General features: G+C 42.5%; 1 protein-coding gene across 1 annotated transcript in view; it reads right to left on the bottom strand.

The window, feature by feature from the left end:
* Positions 1-5,648: 5,648 nt before the first annotated feature.
* The window catches only part of NCAPG2 (non-SMC condensin II complex subunit G2), a 62,352-nt gene continuing 40,299 nt past the window's right edge, over positions 5,649-27,701 (bottom strand). Inside the window, exons 18-29 of the mRNA XM_032234762.1 lie at positions 23,802-23,872; positions 23,432-23,585; positions 23,164-23,334; positions 21,424-21,540; positions 21,188-21,331; positions 18,644-18,743; positions 17,374-17,561; positions 13,863-14,009; positions 10,706-10,809; positions 8,453-8,550; positions 7,469-7,562; positions 5,649-6,292 (exon numbers count right to left, since the gene is read on the bottom strand). Of these exons, the coding sequence (XP_032090653.1) occupies positions 6,241-6,292; positions 7,469-7,562; positions 8,453-8,550; positions 10,706-10,809; positions 13,863-14,009; positions 17,374-17,561; positions 18,644-18,743; positions 21,188-21,331; positions 21,424-21,540; positions 23,164-23,334; positions 23,432-23,585; positions 23,802-23,872 (1,440 nt within the window). The 3' untranslated portion in view covers positions 5,649-6,240. The remainder of the gene's footprint in view (positions 6,293-7,468; positions 7,563-8,452; positions 8,551-10,705; positions 10,810-13,862; positions 14,010-17,373; positions 17,562-18,643; positions 18,744-21,187; positions 21,332-21,423; positions 21,541-23,163; positions 23,335-23,431; positions 23,586-23,801; positions 23,873-27,701) is intronic.

The following is a 27,701-nucleotide window of genomic DNA, read 5'->3' on the forward strand; positions in this document are numbered from 1 at the left end:
CGGCTCAGGGTTGACTCAGCCTTCCATCCTTCCGAGGTGGGTAAAATGAGGACCCGGATTGTTGTTGGGGGCAATATGCTGACTCTGTAAACCGCTTAGAGAGGGCTGAAAGCCCTATGAAGCGGTATATAAGTCTAACTGCTATTGCTATTGCTATTGAAAGCCCTATGAAGCGGTATATAAGTCTAACTGCTATTGCTATTGCTATCCTAAAAAGGAATATTGGTGAGGATTGCCAATATTCACAGCCCATAATGATTCACAAAGTCTGTAAAAAGTAACAGATGTCTGCTTGATAAGCACCCACCTTTATCTCCAGGGACCTAATTGCCAATTAGTTTTGCAAGGCCAAACATAGCACAGAGTCAAACAGGACTTTCCAGAGCTTGAACTGACTATATAAACTAATTGCTTCCTGCAAAGGCTCACATCCGTTTACTCCTCTTTTATGTGTTATGGGAGGGGCTAATCATCTCCCAGCCTTAATCCCAAGTCCCCCTTTTTTCCTTAATTGTTCTTGCCTTCTGGCAGCTCTGTGCATGCATACACTGGAAACAGGCTCACACTGTTCTTCTGCCTCGGTGATATCAGACCCTGAAGGCAGCAGATGGCCATGGCCCCCTCTCTGCCTCCGAAGCAGAGCCCTCGTCCAAGCCTTCCCCAGACTCCAGGACTGGCCCATGTACCTCCCCAACCTCCTCACTGTCGGACTCTGCTGCCAGCTCTGCAGGCCACCAGTGGACCAGAACATTTATATCCATCCCACACAGAGTAGGCTTCAAAATTTACCTTTGATGTTTGGTTATTTTTAATCTAACTTTCCCCCCCCTGTATCTGTATTGTTCTTTTTTACAATTGCAGGTAATCTTCAACTTACAACCAATTCACTTAATGACCATTTGAAATTATGATGGCACTGAAAAAAGTGACTTGACCACTCCTCACTTTTACAACTATCATGCAGTCCCCACACGCATACGATCATGACATTTATTATGGTTGCAGTGTCCTGAGATTATCTGATTGCCATTTGTAACCTTCCCCTGATAACAAAGTTAACGCAGGAAGTCAGATTCACTTAACTGCAGCGATTCATTTAATGGCCATGGCAAAAAAAAAAAAAAGTACACAAAATCAGCCTAATCACATACTTCACATACGGTATAGCTTAGCAGATGTTCCGGTTCTAGTTGTGGTCATAAGTCAAGGACTACCTATATAAGGATGTTTTTTAAAAGCACCAAAATAGTGGCATTTTTGTAGCTTAAGCTTCCAATCACTGTCATCACTAGGCTAACAAAGAGGGCTAAGATTTTTCCACGCAGTTGTGCTCAGAAAGGAAATGGTTCTATAAATCTGTAGACAATGCTTCTTCTTGATAGCATGAACAATAGACACATTTCAAAGCAGAATAGCCTCCATTAGTCATTCCAGGCAACAGAAAGAAAAAGGGAAGAGATAGGCATATTGCAAACAATAGGAAGAACAATTCAGGCTGTTTTGGTTTAAAGTGGTATTTGTCTCCATGGATTTTTGAAATACTCTTTTTGTCACACACAAAAAAGGGTGAAGATGACAAGAATTGCACATACTTATAAGTATCACTTACAAATCAAGGGGAATAATCATTCCAGCTGCATTCAAAATTGATCAAGCTGAATCATTGTTCTCTAGTAAGGTAAAGGTAAAAGTTCCCCTCGCATATATGTACTAGTTGTTCCCAACTTTAGTGGGCAGTCCTTATAGCAGTAGACTTATATACCGCTTCATAGGGCTTTCAGCCCTCTCTAAGCGGTTTACAGAGAGTCAGCATATTGCCCCCAACAATCTGGGTCCTCATTTTACCCACCTCGGAAGGATGGAAGGCTGAGTCAACCCTGAGCCGGTGAGATTTGAACCGCTGAACTGCTGATCTAGCAGTAGCCTGCAGTGCTGCATTTAACCACTGCGCCACCTTGGCTCTTATCTCCGTTTCAAAGCCAAAGAGCCAGCGCTGTCCGAAGATGTCTCCATTGTCATGTGGCCAGCATGACTAAATGCCAAAAGCACATGAAACTCTGTTACTTCCCCACCAAAGGTGGTTCCCTATTTTTCTACTTGCATTTTTACATGATTTCGAACTGCTAATTTGAACTGGGGCAAGTAACGGGAGCTCACTCCGTTATGCAGCGCTAGGGATTTGAACCACAGAACTGCTGACTTTTCTGATCGACAAGCTCATCATCTTAGACACTGAGCCAACGCATCCCGACAAAGGTAACTCCTGTTACCTTTACATTGTTCTCTAAACCATAGAAATTGAGAAAGCATTATAGAAGAAAATAATAAAACAGGCAAAATGGACAGTTTAATCTTGCAAAATACAGGTAGCTCTCGGCTTACGACTGACTGAAGTTATGACACCTGCAAAAATGGGGACATGTGATTCAAATCTAAACTTCCAATGGTCAGTCCCACTCCAGCACATGGTCACATGACTCCAGGTGCTCAACAACACACATTTACAGCTGTTGGAAGCATCCTGCAATCATGTGACCATTGTTCCCACGCCCACTGTGGAGAATTAATTCGCCTAATGAGCATGTTTTTCACAAGACTCAGGTTCACTTAATGTTGATGTAGATTCTTTTAACGACTGCCAAACAGAAAGTCAAAAAAATTGTATCAGTCACATTACCCAGATTCCCAAATTCCGATGAAGATCCAAAGGTCAAGTTGATAGCACAATGGTTGGGCGCAAAATGATGACTGTGGGAGAAGCCTACTACCATTTCATATCAGGATTAGATTTTAGAACAATTTATCTTTGTAAAAGCTGCTAAGCCTAGAAGCCTTCCTTAAGCTAATTTTAAATAAAAGTTACCTAAAGTTCAGTGGACAATGAAGAGCAGGCTCATAGCAGGCTAGGCATTTCAGGGAGGTAGTGGTCGTAGCACTATTGCAGCAGTCAAGATAAATATGAGAATAAATATGAATGGAACAGTGGTGGGATTTAGTTTTTTTTTTACTAATGGTTCTGTGGGCGTGGCTTTGTGGGCGTGGCAGGGGAAGGATACTGCAAAATCCCCATTCCCTCCCCACTCTCAAAATTTCCGCTACCAGTTCTTCAGAACCTGTCAGAACTGGCTGAATACCATCATCAGTACTAAAAGGAGATGGGATTTGCTCTTAAAGTACCTTGTCTTGTCAAGTGTTTTGCTCCCCATCTCTATGCACAAGTATTTGCTGCAGATGTTGGCTGGCACCTCTTTTCTTCTGCAAGTTTCCGAGTTCAATCTATTTCACCCATAGAGATTATCATATAAAAGTAGCCCTATATTTAAAGAAAGGGAACACGGTGGCTCGGTGGCTAAGACACTGAGCTTTTCGATCAGAAAGATTGGCAGTTCGAATCCCTAGTGCCGCGTAACGAAGTGAGCTCCCGTTACTTGTCCCTGCTTCTGCCAACCTAGCAATTCAAAAACATGTAAAAATGCAAGTAGAAAAATAGGAACTACCTTTGGTGGGAAGGTAACAGTGTTCAGTGCGCCTTTGGCATTAAGTCACGCCGGTCACATGACCATGGAGAAATCTTTGGACAGTGCTGACTCTTCAGCTTTGAAATGGAGATGAGTAACATCAAACCACAACTTTGTACTTTTACATAATAGTTTAAATTAGCCATTTCTATAACAACGATTCTTTCTAATCAGTAAAACCCAGTCAACATTTTTTCCTACCTCAGGCATAAATTCCAGAAACGGTTTCCAGAGACAAAAGTTTTTTTTTCCTTGCTCAAAGCAGTCAATTTAGCCATCTCTGCCAACCTCATCAACTTTTGCAGCCATTCGTCCCGTGTTGGGGTCAAAATGTCCTTCAATTTTTGTGTGTAGAATAGTCTTGCTCCCATCAACATGCAGCAAAGTTCCATTTCCCCCTCTCCACAAGTCTTTTTTCATTAAACCCAAAGGAAAAGTGCCTGGTTTTATCTTTATATTCATTTAAAGACTTTTCTGTATTAGAACATGAATCCTATTCCAATATTTCTTTGCTTCGTCACATGTCAACCATAAATGATAAAAAGTCTCCTCTTTATATTTCCAACACTCATTTGAAATATCTTTATGAATTCTTGATAACTTGTCTGGAGTTAAATGCCAATGATACATCATCATATAGAAATTTTTTTTTAACTGTACATTTTAAACCTTTCTTCCACATTTTGTCCCTTTGTTCACATATTACATTATGTCCAAAATTCCTTGCCTGTTGAATCATACAATGCTTTACATGGTCACTTTCCAAATTTAAATTCAGTAATGTTTTAGACCTTAGCGAAATGCTCATCACTACCACACAGTAAAATTTCCAATTCATTTCTAATGAAGTCAAACCCTTAACTATTCTTGTCTTTCAGTTGTAGATATGTAAACCAATAGCAGATATGTCTTTCTGATTCTAGCTCTTCTTTAGACTTGAGGGTAGGATAACTAGAATTAAAAGATATTATTTTACCATGTCCACCAGTCCAGCTTCACCACCATTTCTTTTTAAAAAAGCTTCCTGTAGGGAAATCCAAAGGCATCTCATAAAAAACCTTTATATTTATTCCAACTTTTAGAATGGCACGTCTAAGAAAGTGGTTGTTGAAATCAACATTTACTTTAACCTTGTCATACCACCGTAGCCATGCGATCCAAATCTTACTTCATGACCTTCTAGGTCATGCATCTTATTCTGAAGATTCACCCACTTTTAGCCAAACCAAACAAGGATCAAAATACAATTTCAAATCTGATAATCCCAAAGCCCCCATCCTCAACAATGACTGCTCTATTAGTGACCTATGACCAATGATCCTCTTGCTTTCCATGATGTAGAGAAAAGGTAGTTTCTCTTTGTGTTAAGTAATCAAGGAACAACTATTGAGAAGGGATCATGGTGGGCCATGGCCCACTACCGGGCTATGGCCTGTTAGCCACTGGGCGCATTAGTGGCTGGCCATTGTGCATGCCCTCCACTTGCACTGCACATGTTCATGCCCCTGTTCACTTGCGCAGGTAAAGGCATTTGTTCCGCCCCCCCGCCTGCCAACCCAGAGAGGTTGGGGAACTCTGTTATAGAGTATGTTCTTCTAATAATGTTTCTTACAGATAGCATGCATTTTTTACAGGACTGTATAATGCTACAGAAATAATCAGGGAAAGGTTTTATAAAATATGTACAAAAGTAAAACTTGTCTATAACTCTTTAAAGGAGCCCTGTTCTTTTCTAGGATCAAGGGAAAATTGCATCTTTATAAGAAAAGACATAGCTGCTTTAAAGAGTCATGGACAAGTAATAGACACATAACTTGAACCAGTTTTGAAAATGAATCCAAAACACCACGTAGTTCAAAAGTTTATTCATTATTAGTATCAGTTATTGGAATGAAAATTGTCTATTACCACCAATCCTACCAGCAACCACAATTACTCAGTATTTAATATATGCAATCCTTTAGCTAAGCATTAGTAATTGAAAATATGTGCTTTGAGTTTGTGCTATTCTTCAAAAATAAGATTTATTGAGAAAAGTTCCAACTATTCAAAGCACAAGAGTGTCCAATCTGTAGGCTGCATGCCACCCTGGACAGATAGTAATGTGGCCCCACAAGATTATAAACTGTCAAATGTAAGAAATCAGGAGCCAGAGTGGTTCAAATGAATATGGATTTATTGCATGCAAATACTCGCTACAAAAATCTGAGCTGCTAATGGTCAAAGCAAAATGAAGTTCAAGGAGGGCCGGACTGAAGACTTATGATGAATTTAACTCCTCCCTTGGGCTCAGCCTGCTCATTTCTTACAGAAACTTTTAACATTATTATAGCAGTATTTATATACATTAGGTATATTTGATATTTTGTGTGCGGCGTAAGACAAATCCTCTTCAGGCTGACCCAGGCTAGCCAAAAGCTTGGTCATGCCTTCTTTAAAATATATGTACAAGGAATAACACAACCACTTATTGCATAATATAATAGCATTTTATAAAATATGTACATTTTTTAATAAAATCAATTTTTGAACCACAACTCATTTAAAAATATCTATTAAAATCTATTAAAATCTATTAAAATCTATTAAAATCTATTAAAAATATTTCAAAGAAAAACCAGTTAAAACGATACATTTTTTACGCGAGGCAAAAAATGATAAAGCATGTAGTTCTCTTTGAAGTTTAAAATACATCTTCCATCCCATTCTCTTGTCTACGTGATCAAGGACCCAGCATTTCATTCACAATGCCCAAAGCAGTTTCACAGAGCACCCTGAAAAATAAAAATAGTGAACAACTGTATAAGGTATGACAGTAAGTACACTTATTTTTCATTAACTGTAAACTTCTAATACAGGAATATCAGCAAAAATAATTACTTTATGGCTCCATTATTAGCAATAAGTGTATTGTTTAATGGATCTCACCCATTTGCAAGAATGGATGAAAAAACTTTGTGAAGAGATGGGAGTTGTGTGCATGCCATAGGTAGAAGCTCTATGCACAAAACCTATTTCACATTGCATTTCCAGATAAATATCACTGTCTGTATGTAATGATCAGCATAAAAGGGCTTCTAAAAACTAGAATGGGATGGGATGGGATGGGATGGGATGCGACAGGACGGGATGGAGCACAACAGAACAGGAATTCTTTATTGGCCAAGTATATGGAATTTGTCTGGTTGACTTTGGTGGATCCAAGGTTGCCAAGAAGTTTCAAACTTCTTATAACCATAAAATAGTGGCTGAGTTCAATCCTAAGCAAGGATTCTTGAAAACATTCCTGATTGGCTCGATCACCCTGACTTGATTTGCAGCTTTAAACTTTGATGTGTGAGTTCACATATCCAATTAAGTCAAAGTGGAAGAACATGACAGATCAACCTGGTCTTCCCAACTTGTGGACCAGAATTCTCCATCTAACATGGCCATTGCTTGAGACTCTTCAGCGTTCACAAATGTAGAAAAAGCCCAGATTTGGGGCAGTTGGCTTATGATTTGCATTAACCAAGTCATTGACTATACTGAGAGACCATGCTGAATTGTGGTTTAACATGATGAAAAGAAAAGAACATTTCTTTCTTCTTCTCTAATGTAGCAAAAAGAGGTGGACTTTTTTCCCCATGAACAAAAACATGATTTATTAAAAGGAATTATATGCTTCGCATGAAATTAATCATAGATGTTGCTCAGCTTCTAGATGAAAACTCAGTATTGGTCCACCAATTTAGATTCAGCAAATGAATTTCAAAAAATTCATTTCTTATTTTTCAAATAAGATAACTGAATTCCAAAAATTCAATTGTTATTATTGCACATAAAACCAGTGATATTAAGCTATTAACACTATTGTATCATTTTAACAGTCCAGAAACCATGCATTATCTCCAGCACAAATAAGTATATAAAACAAAACTTTTAAAAGAAATAAAATCCTTTCAAATTACCTTTCCACGTCTTCCTTGGTAATTTCGCTATACATCATTATTTTTTCCTGAAGAGTAGCTGCAATGGCCTTTATATAGGAAGGTTTTCGTTTACCTGTCAAAAACACATGATTATGTTGAAGACTTTTGAGTCTTATTGGAAAAGAGAAATGTTTGTTCTCTATTACAGCAAATTAAAAACTGAAGATTTCTCTTCTTCTCGAACAGCAATGCGTTTTAAACCTATTATTGGTAATCCTCAACTTACAACTGTTGCAACCATTTACAGCCACCCAGTCATGTGACTTACAACTGCTTTTACACCCATTTTCAGCAACCCAGTCATGTGACTAATTGATGTTTTTGCTGGAACCAGCAATAATTTACTTCACAATATAATTAACCAAGGCAGCAACATGCATGCTTCCTCTTCCTCCTATTACTTCCAGTTTCCAGCAAAAATCACCCCACAATGAATGAGTTCACTTTACAACCACAATGCTCACTTAATGACTGCTGCATGTGCATAGTCACATGGTGACCCACTTTACAATCATCAGAGCGTAAGTCTGACATTGTATGTTCAATTACAATCATAAATCAAGGATTTATGACTGTTGTTTAACACCTATAGGTGTTTCTGAAGACTGAAGCCTCATTTCATTGTCCATCAATGATTATACAAATATTTTTGTATACTTTTTTTTTAAACAGTATGTGCCTAATCTTTCCGTGACATTTCCCAATCCACTTAGGTGTTTGTTGTGCTAAATAACTAGGTATATGTAGCAATCTCATTATTTCACCTGAAGGTATACTATTTAAAACAAACGCTACCAGCCCTATACACAGCCTAGTGAAGTTTCATGGTTTCCCCTGAAGCGAAGCAAGAAGTAATCACTTCCATTCCTTCACTCTGAACCATCAAAAACACTTTGGAAATCTAGAAATGGGAATTAAGCCTGTATGACTTCACTGGATTGGGGAGTTGGGGGTATTACTCACCTTTAATTAAAGCAACAATGTACACACTAGTGGTAAGGCTAATAATTCCTTCACATTCTTCAGACTCAATGTATTCCAGTAATTCATTTAGAAAAGACCTGAATAAAATGGCATGAAATATACAAAAACATGAACTATACAGAAATTAAAGGCAAACAGATTAACTGTCAAAGTACCGTGTTTCCCTGAAAATAAGACAGGGTCTTATTTTCTTTTGACCCATGAAATAAATGATTGGCCTTATTTTCGGAGAGGTCTTATTATTTTTGAGGTGCAGGTGGCGGCAAGCCTGGTCACCTCATGTCTGCTGCTGTGTTGCGCTGCTGCAGCAGCGAGACATATCGTTGGGCCTGCCACGCAGTTTGCGGTGGTCACTAGCGTGACAAAAGGAACACAATGGCTAGGGTTGCAGGACCAGCTGTTAGATTAGGGCATATGGGGTGCATGGGGCGTGTTTCCCCCTCTACTGCATTGCCTCCTCACCTCGTGTTGTTTTCACGGCAAGCAGCCAGAGGAAATGGCTAGGGTTGCAGGACCAGCTGTTAGATTAGGGCGTATGGGGCGTGTTTCCCCCTCTACTGCATTGCCTCCTCACCTCGTGTTGTTTTCACGGCAAGCAGCCAGAGGAAATGGCGGGGACCAGCTGCGCATGCACTTAAATATTTTCAGGGAGGGCTTATTTCAGCGCATGCGCTCAAAAGCCCAATTGGGCTTATTATCTGGCGAGGAAACAGGGTATGAATTCATGACCATGCAGAATGTTTAATTTTAGAATCTTTTATGAAGTCTTCATAAGATTGTTAGACTTAGGTCCTAGACATTTCCTTCTATTTGCTCTCATATTGCACCTCCTGAAGCACACTTCTTGCTCAAAAGGACATTGCTTCCACCTTTAGCATTCAAGCCATCATCCTCTTCCATTCACAATCTCTACTGCTGCTGCTTCTTCTAACATATTTGAAGGAGGTGAATGGGACAGAATAGAAGGCATTTTATTTCTATAATGTAATGTATGCTTTTGAAAAAGTATGGGGGTTCTGGAATTGAGAATCACAAAATCAGCAAGTCTCCAGAGATCAAAAGCTATATTCAGATGAGGCAATAGCATGCCATATTTATTTAGCTGAACTGAGGCTTTAGAAACATCAAAAGTAAGTTTGCAACATCCTTTCAGTTAAAAAAGAACCTTTTATATGAAAAGGGGGAGGGATAGAGACAGAGAGAGAGAGAGGTAGGGAGGAAGAGAGAGGGAGCGAGTGGGGGAAAAGAGGGAGGGAGGGGGAGAGAAGGAAGGGGGGAAAGAGAGACAGAAAAGGAAGAGGGTGAGAGAGATAGAGACAGGGAGGAAGAGAGGGGGGAAAGACACAGACAGAGGGAGGGAGGGAGGAAGAGAGAGGAAGAGACAGACAGACAGCGGGAGGGAGAGGCAGGGAGAGTTGGGGTGGGATGAAGAGATAGAGGGAGGGAGAGAGTGGGGGAGAAAGACAGAGAGAGGAAGAGACCAACAGTCAGAGAGAGAGGAAGATAGACCAACAGACAGAGAGGGGGAAAGAGAGAGGGATGGAGACATGGAGAGAGGGAGGGGGAGATTGAGAGAGAGGTACAGAGACATATGGAGGGAGGGAGGGAGGGAGGGAGAGGGAGGCACAGAGAGAGAGAGACATATTGTTATACTGAAACTGGCCTACCTACACTGCTCAGCTTTGGAGCAAGATCTAATTGGCTGGAATAGCATCACAGATAATCTAAAAACTTGATAAATGTTATCAACACATTATATTCCCAAGAAGCTATATAGCAGATCCTGAAACACTGCTCCATACTAATAAGTACTCAGAAATACTAATTATTTCAAGAGGCCCTTTGTTTTTATTTTTCATGTTAAATGTAATAAAAATGCTTGAAGGTTTAAATTCTGTTTTTTAATAGCATTTAATGAATCTTCAGTATATACTACTACTAAATTGCAGATCTTACTTTAAGAAAGGGCTACCTGCAAGTAGACTGCAATTATGAGATTGGAGAAGCATCTGTAGGATATATTCGTTCAATAAATAAATAAAAATCCAACTCGAAACCAGAAATGCATACAAAAGTTGGTCAACAGCATGCCTACTGAGGACAGAAACAATGGGAAAACAGAAAAATTGGAATAAGCAGCCCTACCTAAAAGAGAGCTTTGTTTTTGTTGATGTGTTTATGTGTTTAAAATAAAAATTTATATATATAAAAAAAAACAAAAGGAGAGCTTACCTAACCCCTTTTGTTGAGTTATTCAGAATCGCCATTATAACGCTTGAAAGTGGTGGGAGATTTAAGAATGTCTTCGGTGTTATTAGTTCTTCTGTAGCCAATAACTAAAACAAATGAAATAGGAAGAAGTGTTTCCAGCAAATCAGAAGAACAACAATTGGCACTTGGTATTACTTTCCTCAGTCTTTTATGATCATCGAAATAAGTAAGGTCTGGGAGGAGGAGGAGGAGGAGGAGGAGGAGGAGGAGGAGGAGGAGGAGGAGGAGGAGGAGGACAGGCAGATAATCCCACAGGCAAATAAATAACAGCAGCAAAACAGCAATTGTGCTTTCTGGAAGGAATGCAACATCAGCCCCTTTGGAAGGCTCAAAGCTTGGCTGACAGCTCAGCACCTGTCATCTTGAGACTTTGGGAAAAGGGGTAGAGCCAGCCATTTTTTGCTCAGCCCCTTTACACCATCAGGAACAATCCCAAAATATTCAGTGAAGATTTCTTTTTACAGCAGATGTGCATTCAGTAACAAGGGCCACCTAACAATTTGGGAGCCCTTATTTCCACAGGCATAGAACAGCCTTTCAAAAGTACACTGCCTTTGCAAAATGTTGTCCTGGTACCCGTCATTTGTTTGGTACTCGATGCACTGCGATAGAAAGAATGGGATGGCCACAGAGAAAGGATAGGAAGTTGGCCATGCAGGGAAGGTCACTGCAAAAAAGGAAGTGGGGGATAGCCACAGAGGGCGGACAGGAAGTCAGTCATACTGGAAAGTTTTCTAACATTGGAAAAGGGACAGACATAAAGTCCTTCCCAACTCAAACCAAGGGTCACATAAGTCACAGCTACAGCATTAGCTAGAGCAGTGATAACAAATCTATGACACAGGTAGAACGCCAGGCCGTTTTTGGTGGCGTGTCAGCCCTCAAAACACCCTGGAAGTCTTGCCAGAAAGCCTTGCTCTTGCACAGCCTCAGAGGCATCCAAAAATTGCACAAACATTCTCACACAATTTTCTGAGGACTTTTGTATGCAGCTTCCCAAGGATTAAGAGGTCTCCAGATTCTCTAGAAGCCACACAAGAGGACCTTGCCCTCGCACAGTCTCTAAAGTGACCCTTAACCTTTCTGGCACCAGGGACAGGTTTCAGAAGAAAAACTCTCTTCCATAAACCAGGAAGGGACACAACCTAGATCCCGTGCATGCGCAGATGGGGCTTTGCTCATTTGCCCACCGCTTGCGTGGTCTGTTTGCTAACTGGCCATGGGTCAGTACCAATTAGGAACCTCCACTGCAGGGAATCTGAAAATTACATGAGCATTCTCACATGATTTTTTGAGCATCCATGTTCTGGAGCCATGATGGCAAACCTATGGCACGCATGCCACAGGTCAGCTCCCCCACGCATGTGTGCACACCTAATAGCCAGCTGATTTTTAAGGTTTGATGCACATGTGGGAGACATGCGCGCATATGTGGGGGCCTGCACACGCATGCATGGGGGTGCGCGCACATGGACGGGGGAGCACGGGAGTTCCGTTTTTGGTCCCAGGAGGCTTCAGGGAGGCCTACTAGGCCCAAAACGGGCCACAGCGAGGAGTCATGTGCATGCACGGGAGATGACTGGGGGTCGTGTGTGCATGTGCATTACAGGTGTAGGTATACACACACACACGCTGTCATGCACACGATTTTGGCATGCGAGGACTAAAAGATTAGCCAGTTTTGGAGGGTTGGGAGAGGAGAGCAGGAGATGAGAATCCAAATAGGAGATCAAGAGGCATCTTTTGTCCACAGTGTGCGTGTATGTGTATGTTTGTGACACAGTGAGTCAGGGTATGTCTTTTCTGAATTTTTAACATGCCAAGCCCAAAAGGCATAGAAAATATTGAGCTACAGTGACATGATGAAAATTATTTCCATTTCTAGCCACTCCTGGGAATTCTCCCCACATATTCCATGCTGAAAAGACCCTGAAAGATATTTGACATCGCCCGTGATTCTGTGTGAGTAGGGAATAGTATTTCTCACCACAGTGATTTTAAGATGTGTGGACTTCAACTCCCAGAATTCTCTAGTCAGCATAGCAAGTTAGTTGTTGCTTGTTTGACTATCATATCCAGCCAGATCATAAAATTAAACTCTTGCTAAATTCACACATTACAGCAAGCCATAAACATACCTTATAAACTTGTATGGATACCTTATAAAAATGTATGGATTCATATAACAGGCTAAGACCCTAACAAAGTACAGTGGCATTTCAAAACTCATCATTAATTGGTTCCAAGAGGTGTAGCAAGTACCAAAAATGATGAGTATCAAACAAACTATGTGACTTATGTGACCCTTGGTTTCAGTTTGGGAAGGACTTTATGTTTGTCCCTTTTCCAATCTCAGAAAACTTCCCAGCATGACTGACTTCCTGTTCGTCCTCTGTGGCTATCCCCCACTTCCTTTTGCAGTGACCTTCCTGGCATGGCCAACTTCCTGTCCTTTCTCTGTGGTCATCCCCTTCTTTCTATTGCAGTGCATCGAACAAATGACGGGTACCAGGACAACATTTTTGTACCAATATTCACTGAGTGCCGAACTTGATGTTATGAAATAATTGAGTATCGAGGTACCACTGTACATTATAGCACAGTATGCAATTGATATCATTGTGATCTCCCTGGTTATTTTTAATTGTGGCTGAAAGAAGGCACGTGATATTAGAAAGCCGAGGTGGCGCAGTGGTTAAGAGTGCAGTACTGCAGGCTACTTCAGCTGATTGCTAGGTGGGTAAAATGAGGACCCATATTGTTGGGGGCAATATGTTGACTCTTGTAAACCGTTTAGAGAAGGCTGTAAAAGTACTATGAAACGGTATATAAGTAAGTCTTATTGCTATATAGTTGTACTGATGAACCTCAAGAGGTCTGATCTCCATCACATCTGATAAACGGTTGAATATTTGCTTAGACGAATGTTTTTCACTGGAAGCCTGAAATTATGTGGATGTCAACTCCCAGAACTCCTCAGCCAGGCTTCTGAAAGCTCATGTCCACACATCCTCAAACCCATCTTCAAACCACAAAGGTGAAGTAACACTGGCGTAAACCCATTCTTAGATATACACACACAGCATATTTGCCAGAATATTAAAGCTAACCATATTACCTTTTTTTTCAAGCTGCAATTTATCTCAACCACTACTGCGGCTAAAAGAGAAGAAATAACTCCTTTATAAATCACTGGGAAAATCAACACACAGGACTGGACTACGTGTACAAATTCTCCAAGAGGCCCTTGAGCAGAGTGAATTAACTAGGAAACAAAAAACAAACAAAAAACAGCATTATTGTCATCAAGCCTGTAGGATGCCTATATGTCTTTTAAAAAAACCGAGACAAAAATGCACAGCTACACAGATTAAAACATGCACGGCTTCCAGAAAAAACTTTTACTTTAAAAGCTGCATTCTTTTCAGGTTCTTTCCTAAAAAATCTGCTGTAAAATACTTTTATTTTCATACAGAAATAAGTCTCTTTACTCGGAAGGGACCAGGCAAATCTAGCATCTGTCTTAAGCTTTGTAAAGGGATGAGCTGACAGTAGTTGTACTTCTCAACTTACAACCACAGCTGGAACTGGAATTTCGGTCCTATTGCAGGGGTGGGCTTCAAAAATTTTAGCAAGGGGTTCTCTGCCCGGTTGCTGGGTGGGCGTAATCATGGTCGGCGTGACCTACCATATTTTTCAGAGTATAAGAACTCCACCCTCCAAAAAAGAAGGTGAAAATCTGGGTACGTCTTATACGCCAAATGTAGCCGCCTGGGTTGTCTGGAAAAGGGGCAGGTGAAGCGGGCGCTGCAGAGATCGTGATGGCTGGAAAGGAGAGACGTTTCGCTTTCGGGGCTCCCACTCAGCTTGGCTCCCGGGAGGGCTTAGGTGATGGCAGCGGTGGCAGTGGCTCCTCACATTGCTGGGAAGTGAAGTCATTGTGGCCATTGTCTCCCCTGAGCTGCCCGCCTAATCTCTTTGGCGGAGTATACCAAAGCCTTTGAGTAACTGGGAAAGAAAGCCGCGCTTGGAACCTGACAAAAACTGCCACCTGAAAAGCACGGCTTTCTTTTCCAGTTACTCAAAGGCTTTAGTTTAAGGAGGCGCTGCTTTAAGTCGCGCCCCCCCCCCCTCCTGCTGCAAATGAAAGGTGTCTCAGAGATGGTAGATTTCTCAGAATGCTAGATTGGTAAGTTAAAAACCTGGAATGGAGTACAATCAAACTTGATTAAAAGGCTTTGACTCCTGAGAATCTGGAGAGTTTTGGGGGGGGGGGGGGTTTGGAGGAAGGGAAGGGAAGAAGAACAATCTCTCTATGAAGACTTTTCTCAGAACACTAGATTGGTAAGTTAAAAACCTGGAATGGGATACAATCAAGCTTGATTCAAAGGCTTTGGCTCCTGAGATCACTGTGTTGCCACCCAAAATGCTGGTACCGCAATCTCTGCAGCGCCCGCTTTACCTGCCCCTTCTCAAGGCAATTCCAGGCGGCAGAGATCGCGGTAATAGCATTTTCGGGTGGCAGCACAGCAATCTCAGGAGCCAAAGCCTTTGAATCAAGCTTGATTGTATCCCATTCCATGTTTTTAATTTCCCAATCTAGCGTTCTGAGAAAAGTCTTCGTAGAAAGATTGTTCCTCTTCCCTTCCTCCATCCCCCACCCCAATCTCTCCGGATCAGAGGGAAGGGGGGAGGAGGAAGTAAAGCACAAAGTCTTGCCCTGCCATGGGAAGGGAAGAGAAAAGTGGATTTGAGATTGATAAAAAAGCCTTACTCTTTAGGAAGATAGAGCCCCCGTGTGTCGCATTTTTACCCTCCTCAAAAAAACAACAACAGACTGCAGAGTGCTCCTGGGGGCCGGAGAGGGCAAAACCTTTTTTTTTTTAATTTACCTCTTCAAAATCTTGGTGTCTTATACTCTGAAAAATATAGCCTCCACAGGCTCAGGAGTCTTTCCTCGAGCCTCTGTGAGGGCAAAAATCTCCCCAGGCTCCAGAGACCAGAAATGGGTCCATTCCCACACTTCCGGTAGGCCCATTTTTCGCACTCCCCGAGCCTCCGTGCACACTCTGCACTTATCTGCATCCAAAATGGGCCATGTGGGGATTCCTGGGAGGGTGGGGTGGGCAAGCCAGGAGTGGGATTTGGGGGGTTCTCTCAACTGCACAAAATCTTAGCTAGAGGTTCTCCCGAACCCCTGAGAACCTCCAGCAACCGACCCCTGGCTTTGTCGTGACAGTTGTAAGTCATGACACCCACGTGACTGTACTCAGTTTTCCCAAATAGGTGATTTTCCTGGAAAATGACCAAAAAAAAAAAAAAAACCCACTAAACCTGCAAATAGCAACAACATGACTGCAGGAAACTGCAAACAGTTGTAAATATGAGCCATTTGCCATGTGTCTGAAATGCAGTCATATAACTGCTGGAATGGGGTAGGGAGAGTGCAACATTTAAGATGGCTGGAGCTGTTTTATGGGCCACAAAGCACTCTTTCCAAGACTGTTATAAACCCCGTGCAGCCGTTAAAGGATTGGTCATTAATTGAGGACTGCCCGTATCTACTTTCCCTTACGTCAGTACAGCACTAACTTCAGACGAAACAGCCAAACATTCCAATTCTCCTAGGACTATTTAAATGAGGCTGAAATCAATATCAGAGTCCAGGGGCAATCATTTTATGGAATTATTTTCCAATATAAAGAGGTATTAAAAGGCTCAAGAAGAAACAGTCACGAATCTTTATAATCTGAAACAAAACAAAAGAACACCAACTGAGGTTGAGAAAAATAACTTAATAGCCTTACAATGAATTGGAAATATGAAAGGCAGGTGGCAGAGACAATAAAAGATGACATATTCTGGATGAAACAGTACAAAATCTATTTTTTAACCTAGTCCACCTTTAACATTGACTCAGAATTATAGGCAAGTCCTCGAAAAGAAATTAAGAAACTGTGTAGCACAATATGAAATAATTGCAAGTCCTATCACGGTACCTCGTACCTGTGCTGTCCCTTTAAAAAGCAATAATTTTATTTTTCTGAACAATATTATCATCTATCTATGAAAAGTTACCCTATCATCTCTGAAACTTAAAGCCTTTTTTTTTTTTTTTGCATTTACATTCCTGCCCTGCCTATCACTGGCCCTTTCTACAAAGTGATTTTTGAATAAAAAATAAAGCAAGGGTAAAGTGTTATATCTGAAAATGTGGGACTGTATAATGATTTTTCATGCGAAGTTGTCAAAGCTCCCACTTAAAACACTACCAAAGTTCTGAGCGACTTTTAGTTCTGTCACAAAATGTCACCCAATGTCAACTTTTTCATTAAAAAGCTGAACACCTTTGCTAATATGAGTTGGCTAGAAAGTAATTGCATCTTGGTATTTTAAAAGGAAGAAAAAGTCTGAAATATACTGGAAATGTTCAAAGCAAAACTTAAGAGTCTGGAACTATGGTAGAGGATCATTTCTCCCAATTACGGCTGCAGAATTCTTTCTTTTATACACAAGGATCAGAACGGGATGGGTTATTAAAACTAAGAACAATTCTGTTGAAATGAAAAAACTCAAACCAGGGGGGAGGAAAACATAAAATTATGGCCAAGTTTAGATACAACCAGTACCTGTATCCCTTCTTCTTGTTGTCTTCTGAGCTTAAGTGCCATGGTCTCTAGAATTTTCTGGAACATTATAGGAACATTATTTGCAAGTTCTGCTATGCAATCAGTGTTGACAACGTCACAGGCTAAGAAAGCTTCAACAATCTCTCTCAGGATAGAGAGCAACATTGGAATGAAAATGGCGCCTTTTCCTAACAAAAGAAAACAAAACAACATGATGGCGCAGCAAAAAACAATATAAGCACACTCTAAGGTTGTATCTTCAAAAGTGTAGGGTTTGGATCAAAAAAGAAATTGAATCTGTCTATTCGGCACTGATCAGACCTCTCCTTCCTTTTATCTTTGTAATTTTTATTCAGTTGTTTTGTTTATTAAACTTATGTTTTAGAAAAAGTTGAACATACTGGAGGGGATCCTTGGGAGAGGAAACAAGGTGATAAGCTACCTGAAGGTGGAGTAGAACAGTTCAGAATTGTTATAGAAGAAGAAACAATGGGTTAAAATTGCAGGGAAATTACTTTTGGTTGGGTTCCGGAAATAAATCCCACGAGTTCAGAGGTGATATTCAGCTGGTTCTGGTGAACCAGTAGCAGCGGCTACGGGAGGCTCCACGTATCCGCCCCGATGTAATGCGCGACCAGAGCATATGCAGAAGGCAGTACGCATGCGCAGACGCAGTGCAAGCGCATGCTCATATTTGCAAACCGGTAGGGAAGGTAGGTGAACCCCACAGCTGCACGAGTTGCTCAAACGTTTGCCTTAGGAGGCAGTAACCTCTCCTCTGCTGAATGTGTGCAGATATAACACTTGTCATGGATGCCACTGTAGTGGATTCCTGGACAGTGTGAGGAGTTCACTAAATGATTTTCAACCTTACATTCTATGAAGAAATAAGATGTGTAGCAGACAGCAAACGTAATTATTCCATTCCAGATATATTGTTCTTCCCCAATATGATCACTTTTCAACTATTTTCAACTCCCGGAATTCTCAGCAACAATCTTGATGGTTTCAAATTCTTAAATTGATATCTAGAGAGCCCACTAGGGTGAGGGCAATAAATTTATAAATTTACTAATTCCTAGAAGTTGTTGAATGTGTATTGTTTGATATATATATATATATAATACTTTTGAGAATTCTGTTATCTGTCACTATATTTATAGATTGTGATGTCTGTCATTGATCTCATACTATCCTTTACTATGATTTTCATACAATTGAATAGAAAAATTATATGTATGTATGTATGTATGTGTATATATTTTCATACCTCTGCATATGATCCTAGATGCCAAGTTCAGAAGACTAGCTTGAAATCCGAAATCACCAAGTCCAACAGCTATAAGATCTTTGCACACCAATAGGTAAGTCTTTGTACAAAAAACAAAAAAACAGTATATTTTACATTTATAAACCATCAAAAAACGTAACCTTTTGTATACTTCTAAAATGACACAGCTAAGATTAGGTCACTTTTCAGATGATTTATTCAGAAACAAAAGTTACTAGTTTTCAATGAAGTAGAAAATACTAAAAGGGGTTTAAATGCTTTCATCTGATTCATTTTTAGAAATCCGAGAGTTTCTTAATGTCATACTAACCCTACTGAAGGAAAAACAGTATGGATTTTGCAGAGGAAAAAAATAGTGATTTTTTTTAGTGTGTCTGTAAGTATATGGATGAAGGTGACCAAGTACTGTAGATATTGAGGTACTTACTGTATTTTTCACTCCATAAGACGCACTCCCGCTCTTCCCAACAGTGGGTGGAAATGTCAGTGCATCTTATGGAGCGAATATTGCATCACAGACCAGCTACCTATCTGCGGTTGGATCAGCCTCCCGGAATACCGCCAAACAACCATTCAAGGCAGCGGAGATTGCCTGACAGCAATCAGCAGAGAATGCTGGCAAAGACTGAAGCATTCCCTGGCGGAGACAGTATACACAGAGGAAGGAGCAATGGCGCCGTTTCCGGTCAGCCAGCCCACTAATCAGCGAGGCCACGAGAGGCTGGGATGCAGCTGTCGCTCAACAGAGCAGAGCCCTGACGAGCCATGTGCTGGGGCTGGGAGGCAGACTTTTTATTTTCTTGTTTTCCTCCTCTAAAGCTATGGTCTTATGGAGCGAAAAATATGGCAAGTCAGTTTTCAAATACTTTTAATCAAGTTTCTCATCAAAAGCTTTTGGGCTAACTTAGAGACCATGAGGTAAGAGGGTTTCTCATTTTATGAATTTCTAACTGGTTAAAATGCAAAAAACAAAGAATAGAAACAAAATAGGGATTTTTCTCTGTGAAGGTAAATAAGAATCTGAGAGAACAAATTCTTCACTTCATCCTAAATAGTACTAAAAGACCTTGATTTTTAAGTTCATGAGCACTGCAACTACTCCATAGCTAACTAAGCCTGCAAATATCACACTATTCAGAGTGGTGAAAAACATGAATCAGAAAACCTCCATAAGAATCTCTCTAAAATGGATGAAGAGACAAATGGCGGTCCAATCGCTTCGTGAAAGCCTCCAGTGATGAAGCTCCCACAACATCCAAAGGCAAGCTGTAACATTGGTTGATTGTTCTCACCAATTCCTCCTTATTTTTAGGCTAAAACTAAAACCTTGTTCTTGACAGGATTAGGCCAATTTAAAATATTAATAGAGAGCAGGAGTTTCTTGTCAGAGTTCTTATACCTTTTAAAATACACATTCTAATTAGCAGAATTGATTTTATTAATTTGGAATAGGGTTGCAATCAGGGGTGGGTTCCTATTGGCATCAGTACTGGCAGGCTATTTCATTGGTTGATTGGTCTCACCCTTAGGAAATTATTTCTTAGCCCTAGGATGCTTCTCTCTTTGATTATTTTCCATCAATTGTTTTTCGTTATGCCTTTTGGTGCTTTGGCCCCCCTCATTTTTGTAGGACCCCCTCAAATTTCCTGACAGAACAATTAATCATTGGAACAACTTGTCCCCAAAAGTTGTAAATGCTCCAAAACTGGAAGTTTTAAAGAAGAGATTGGATAACCATTTGTCTGAAATGTATAGGATTTCCTGCCTAAGCAGGGATTAGAAGACCTCCAAGGTCCCTTCCAACTCTGTTATTCTATTCTATTCTATATATTGGAACAGTGCTATTTTATTGTGAGTGGGACTAAGGATAAATTTCTTAAGGGTGAGACCAATCAAGTTGGCCACGCCCACCCAGTCACATGACCACCCAGCCAGCCATTAGAGCAGAGAACCAGTTGTTAAATTATTTGAATCCCACCACTGGCCATGCCCCCCCACCCCAACTATTGAAATTTCCAATCCGGATCGAATGCCCATTTTTTGGGGTCTGCAATTGATTGGTTGCAAAATGACTGGTTGTTAAGTCAAGGACTACCTGTATAGGAGCTGTGAAAGAGGCAAATGCCATGCCAGGAAATGTGATGGGACTGAAAATAAATACAGCAACATTGTAATTTCTTTATACAAGTTTATGGTGCACCAATCCTGAGAGTAATGTGAAGAGTTCTAATTGTCATGTCTGAGAAAAGGATTTAAAAGAGATGTCAAACCAGAGCAACCAAAACGATCTATACAAGGAAAGAATGAATGCTTAGAAATCATTAGTTTGAGAGAAAAAAAAAGAAAAAAACAGGAGGGAACATTATCAAGGCATCTAAAATCAATTCCTGACAAATGATTCTGTAAATGGCAGGAGGTTTGAAACCAGCCTTCCACAGGCACGCATCCCAGGTGCCCAAATACAGAGAACACAATGTAGAACAAAGGATGACTGTTATCACATTCAATGTATGCGCACACTACCTGAATCACCCATTGAGAGATTTCACTGGATGGCTTGAAGTAACCCTCTTCTTCCTCTAACAATAAATGAGGCAGAATGCTGATTTCTATCCAGGTCCCCGTCTTCTCCAAAGCTGAGAGATAATCCTGTTCTTCAGAGACAAACTGTTAAGAGAAAGAAACTGCTAAGAGAAAGAAACTGCAGCTAACATGGAGTTTCAGGGTTTAAGATTCATTCTGCTTAAACGGAGAGGTACCTTATGTAAAAGATGTATATTCAACCTACAGTAGAGGCTGAAGGCTCTCACTGCTGTTGCTTGATAAAAGCCACAATATGCCAGGTTGCATCCTTGAATGTAAGAATCTAGCTCATCCTAAAAATTGGGAGAAGAAACATTAACATTTAAAATTAAATTAAATCAGTTAAATATTTAAACTCTCTTTTAAAAAAGAAAGAAAATACCACTATATATAGGTGGTTTGAAATATTGGTATATTTCCCGTTTCGTTCAAATTTGTAGATGTTTTATTTATTTCAAAATGTTTTATATTGTCTTTTGAAACAGAAATGTCCAATATTCCAATATTAAAAATATACAAGGCTGGGATGGTTCCACCACAAAACCGCGGTAGACTAAAGCGCGTGTGACTAAAGCGCGGTGACAAAACCGCACCATCAAAACCGCGCGACAACAGTGCGCCGACAACAGCGCGCCGACAGAAGCGCACTGTAACATAACCCTAAAAATAACCCTAACCCTAACGCTAAACCTACCCTAAACCTAACCCTAAACCTTATCTTAAGTTAAATCGCGCTTCTGTCGGCGCGCTGTTGTCGGCGCACTGTTGTGGGCGCGCTTTTGACATCGCGGTTTTAGCACCGCGGTGTTGTCGGCGCGCTTTTGACGTTCGCGGTTATGTCGTGCCACGGGCTGGGATCATATTTAATGGGGGTTGGTTTTAATTTTTGCTTTTGCTTTTAACGGCAATGACCTCAGTGTTATGGCTTTATATTCTCTAGTTCCATAATTTCTGTAGATTGCTTGATAGTTTTTATAAGCAGCAAGGTGGCTGCCCATTTAATAATAAAGAAACTGGGAATTGGCTGCACAGACTGCTTTTCTTCTAATGCAATGATGGTGAACCTTTTCAGCACTGAGTGCTGTGTTAGAAGAAACCGAGTGCTGAAAAGGTCACCTGGAAACGTCGCATGCTTGTTTGTGCGCTCATCGGGGTCGTGCTCTGGAAAAGCCAAACTTCTGGGTTCTAGCGCACATGCACGCCCGACAACCACCTTAACTACTACAACTATTTATAGCTGCAGTGATTCATTTAACAGCCATGGCAAAAAAAAAAGATTAAGACTCACTTAACAACCACCTTGTTTAGCAATGGAAATTCTGGGATGTTGGGAGGGAATGGAGATTTTGCAGTATCCTTCCCCTGGAGTGGGAGGGAATGGAGATTTTGCAGTATCCTTCCCCTGGAGTGAGAGGGAATGGAGATTTTGCAGTATCCTTCCCCTCGAGTGGGAGGGAATGGAGATTTTACAGTATCCTTCCCCTGGAGTGGGAGGGAATGGAGATTTTGCAGTATCCTTCCCCTCGAGTGGGAGGGAATGAAGATTTTGCAGTATCCTTCCCCTGGAATGGGAGGGAATGGAGATTTTGCAATATCCTTCCCCTGGAGCGGGGTGAGAATGGGGATTTTGCAGTATCTTTCCCCCGGAGTGGGGTGGGAATGGAGATTTTGCAGTATCCTTCCCCTGGAGTGGGAGGGAATGAAGATTTTGCAGTATCCTTCCCCTGGAATGGGAGGGAATGGAGATTTTGCAATATCCTTCCCCTGGAGCGGGGTGAGAATGGGGATTTTGCAGTATCCTTCCCCCGGAGTGGGGTGGGAATGGAGATTTTGCAGTATCCTTCCCCTGCCACGCCCACCAAGCCACGCCCACATAGCCGATAGGTAAAAAACATGAATTTCACCGCTGAGCTGACCTTTCCGCGTTCAAGAACTTTCAGAAGCTCATTCAGTTTGTTTCTGGAGAGAGACAAAAGGCAGTTTTGGTTCATACAGTGAGTCAGTAAATATTCTAAATAATCAAGGGCCAGTTCCGGTTTGGCCTCATCCGTTTCTTGGATTTGTACTCGCCGTTCAGTCTCATCAGTCTAAGAACAGGAAATAACATCCTTTTATTTGTAAGCATGAAATAGAGAACAATAAAACCAACCCACCCCAGAAGCTGCACAAATCTATACAGCAAACCTCTCTATTCCTTGGCTCAGTTGTTATCCAATCGCAGATTAATTCAAGGATATGTCCTAATTTGCCCCAGCGACACAGACAGTCAAGTAGGGTGGAATACTTCTTTTCAGTCACACCATTTTCCATTTTCTTCAGCTTTGAAACCACACCACAACTGGTGACAAGTAGAGAAAAGGTGAGGCGTTCAATTAGATCAAAGAGAAAACTCTCTCTCTCTCTCTCTTTCTCTCTCTCTCTCTATGTATATATATATATATATATCCAGCCTTTCAGCTATAGAACTTCTGTTTTCGCTAATGAAACCTATAGAGCCCTTTTTTCAAAGAGCTTTTGATCTACATTTTCAGCTTTACAAAATAATAAGCCATACCTGAATGTAGGAATAGCAGCAGGTGGGATGAAAGATGCCAGGATAATTATTGGAGACACACAACGGTCGTCCTGTGAGAAGCATACACACAAAATGAAACCCACTAGAAATCTTTGTTAACCAGAAGAATTGAGACTATATCAAATAGTATCCCTGTATTTTAAAGCATAATAATAAGCTTTCAGAAAAATAAATCAGCAAGTGTGAGCTTGACACTTATTAAAGCATCTTCTTATACAGCAGCACTTACCCAATAATTTGGGCTGTCTAGACTGTGCCACAAACATAAACTAACAACCCTATTGGAAATTACATTCTGTTTGGATGAAAATGTTCACAGCTGGATAATTGCTCTTAAAGGCATTTTCATAAAATTATAGTAGTTCTGTATAAAAAAAGAGCCTACTCATTTTAGCTCCATTAATAATAAAAGCTCTAGGCTGAAGTATTACTCATGTTTTAAATTAGAATAAGATTTATCAAATGTAGATGAGGATTGCAATTACTGTATCAAATAAGAGGTATCTACAACAAGGTATGATAAGCAAAAGTGATTTCATAGAACACTGACAGAATTATTTTCCTTATTCCTGTCCACTGATCAAGAAAGACCGTTGGCTTACCTGAACGGTCGTTCTCGGGGCACTGCGAAGAGAGCCCAAATGCTGGGTTAACACAGCCTATCTGCCCTTGGACTGAGTGATGTTTTTCTTGACCACGCCTCCCTTTGCCTGCACATGCTCAATTCGAAAACGAAGGAACCGTCCTGTAATCAATTACAGTCAATACAGCCACATCGTTCAATACTAACACCCGGGTGGGTTTGGGCTCTCTTCGCAGTGCCCCGAGAACGACCGTTCAGGTAAGCCAACGGTCTTTCTCCAGTGCACTGCTCAGAGAGCCCAAATGCTGGGACATGCCCAAGCTATTGAGTCCCAGGGTGGGGAAGCGCCGAAGCCTCTGGCATTTCAGCCACTCTTTGTAATACTCTTCTGCCAAAGGAGGCTTCGGCTGAGGCAAAGGTGTCAATCTTATAGTTTCTAATAAAGGCCGTGGGGGAAGCCCAGGTGGCCGCTCTACAAATGTCTAGGATAGAGGCCTGGGTTGCCCAGGCTGCAGACGTTGCAGCACTCCTGGTGGAGTGAGCAGTGATTCGTCTCGGAGCCGTCTTGCCCTGGTGCTCATATGCCAGTTTGATGCAAGCACGTAGCCAACGTCCCACAGTGTGAGAGGAGACCTTGCGGCCCAGGGACGCAGGGAGGAAGGAGACAAAGAAAGCCTCTGACCGGCGGTAGTCCTTTGTTCTCTTTACATACGTGCGCACGGCCCATCTCACGTCCAGCTTGTGCCACTCACGCTCCTTAGGGTGAGAAGGATGGGGACAGAAGTTGGGCAAAATAAGTTCTTGAGTCCTGTGAAACAGGGAGTTAATTTTCGGAGCAAATGACGGATCAAGTCTCAATATTACTCTGTCCGGGTGAACTACGCACAAATCCTCCCTGACAGAGAGCGCAGCAAGCTCGGCTACCCTGCGAGCGGATGTAATGGCCACCAGGAAAGCGGTTTTGATGGTGAGGTAGCGCAGACTGGTCTTTTTTAAAGGCTCAAATGGCCTTTGGTCAGGGCCTTAAGCACAAATGGAAGATCCCATGACGGATACCGGTGAACAGTTGGAGGGCTGATGTTTGCTGCTCCCTTGAGAAAGCTCTTGATCTGGGGGAGCTGACTCAGCGAGCGAGAGGAGCCCTTTGCCAGGATGGTAGACAACGCTGCAACCTGGCGTCTGAGGGTGCTGACTGCAAGGCCCTTATCCAGACCCTCTTGCAAAAAGTCTAGGGTCTGGGGGATCGAGGCTGAGGAGGCCTCTATGTTCCTAGTCTTGCACCACCGTGAGAAGGCGGCCCAGGTGGCATCGTAGATTCTAGTCGTAGAGGGCTTCCTGGACGCTTGGATTGTTCGAATGACCTGGTCAGAGAATTTTTGCTTTCTCAGGAGCTCCCCTTCAAGTGCCAAACGGCTAGCTGCAGCCACTGGGGCTCCGGATGGATGATGGCCCCCTGGCTGAGGGCAATCTTGTCCCGGGGGATTCTCCAAGGTCTTTGAACTGAGAGGCTGACCAGGTCTGCGTACCAGGGCCTTCTGGGCCAGAAGGGAGCCACCAGAATGAGGTCTGCCTTTTCGGTCAGGAGCTTGTTCACCACTTGAGGGATGAGCGGAAGTGGAGGGAAGGCATACAGAAGTCCCTGAGGCCACGCTGACCTCAGAGCATTTGTTCCCTCCGCCTGGGGCGAGTGGTAGCGACTGAAGAAGCGTGGGAGCTGTGTGTTGTTGTGTGTGGCAAACAGGTCTACCTGTGGCTTGCTGAACCTCCTCACGATCTGCTGGAACAGGTCCGGGTGCAGGCGCCACTCCGAGTGGTCGATGCGTTGGCGGCTCAGCCAGTCTGCTTCCCGGTTGCTTACGCCGGAGATGTGATCTGCACTGAGAGAAGCCAGATGACGTTCCGCCCACCTGCCCAGCGCTTCTGCCTCGAGCATGAGGGCCTTTGATCGAGTGCCCCCTTGCCGGTTTATGTGCGCTTTTGTCGCCACATTGTCTGTCATCAACAGTACATGAGCCCCTCTTACTAGAGATGCGAACTTTCTCAGCGCTAGGCGAGCTGCCCTCAGTTCCAGCCAATTGATGCTGTGGGCGGCCTCCCTCTGAGTCCATCGGCCTTGGGCTAGGTGGCCCTGACAGTGGGCGCCCCACCCCAGGAGGCTGGCATCCGTGGTGACAACTAGTCTCTCCGGCTCCTTGAACAGGCAGCCCTTCCTGACTGCCTTGGACCTCCACCATGCCAGAGACCGGATCACCTTTCGTGGGAGCCGAACCCGCCTGAGTGAGTTGCTGTTCCTGGCCCTCTGCACTGGCAGCAGAAACCACTGCAGCTCCCTGGCGTGAAGGCGAGCCCAGGGAACCACCCCCAGGCACGAGATCATTATCCCTAGGAGCTGGGACAGCTGAATGATGGGTACCGACCTGGCAAGGCTGCAGTGCTTCACTCTGCGTCTCAGGTTCGACAGCCGGTCTGGCGAAAGAAATACCTGGCAGGAGGTGGAGTTGATGACCGCACCCAGGTGCTGTATACAGGTGGATGGTCGGAACTGGCTCTTCTCCATGTTGACAGAGAAGCCATGGTACTGCAGGGTCTGCACAGTTAAAGAAACATCGCGGTGTGCCTGCTTGGTGGTGAGAGAGTGAATGATTATGTCATCTAAATAACATTCCAGACGAACCGGATGGTTGCGGAGATGAGCCGCTAGCACTGCCAGAATTTTGGTGAATGTTCTGGGCGCAGATGATAGCCCGAAGGGAAGAGCCCTGTACTGGAAATGCTTCCCTTCCGCGTAGAACCTCAGGAACCGCCTGTGGGCCACATGGATGGGGACATGCAGGTAGGCCTCTTTGAGATCTATTGATGTCAATAGGTCCCCCTCCCTCACACAGCCCAGGATGGAGTGGAGTGACTGCATCTTGAACCTCTTGTAAGCCAGATGCTGATTTAGGCTCTTGAGGTCCAAGATGGCCCTCCACCCCCCTGAACTTTTGGGCACTAGGAAGAGGATCGAATAGAAGCCCCTCCCCTGCTGATCCCTGGGGACTGGCTCTATCGCCTCTATCTCTAGGAGATGGCAGATTTCTGCCCTCATGCGTTCCCTCTTTTCTGGGTTCCTGGGGGTAGGACAGAGGATAAACTTTCTTTGGGGAAAGGATAGGAAGTCCAGGAGAAGGCCCTTGCGAATGGTGTTGAGGACCCACTTGTCCGATGTTATCTCCTCCCACCTGTCGGCATACAGCCGTAGCCGACCCCCGATGGGGGGATCCCTGTGACCGTCACTTTCCCTTACGAAAGGGCCG

Source organism: Thamnophis elegans, chromosome Z (assembly GCF_009769535.1).
Source record: "Thamnophis elegans isolate rThaEle1 chromosome Z, rThaEle1.pri, whole genome shotgun sequence".
Taxonomy (NCBI): Eukaryota; Metazoa; Chordata; class Lepidosauria; order Squamata; family Colubridae; genus Thamnophis; species Thamnophis elegans.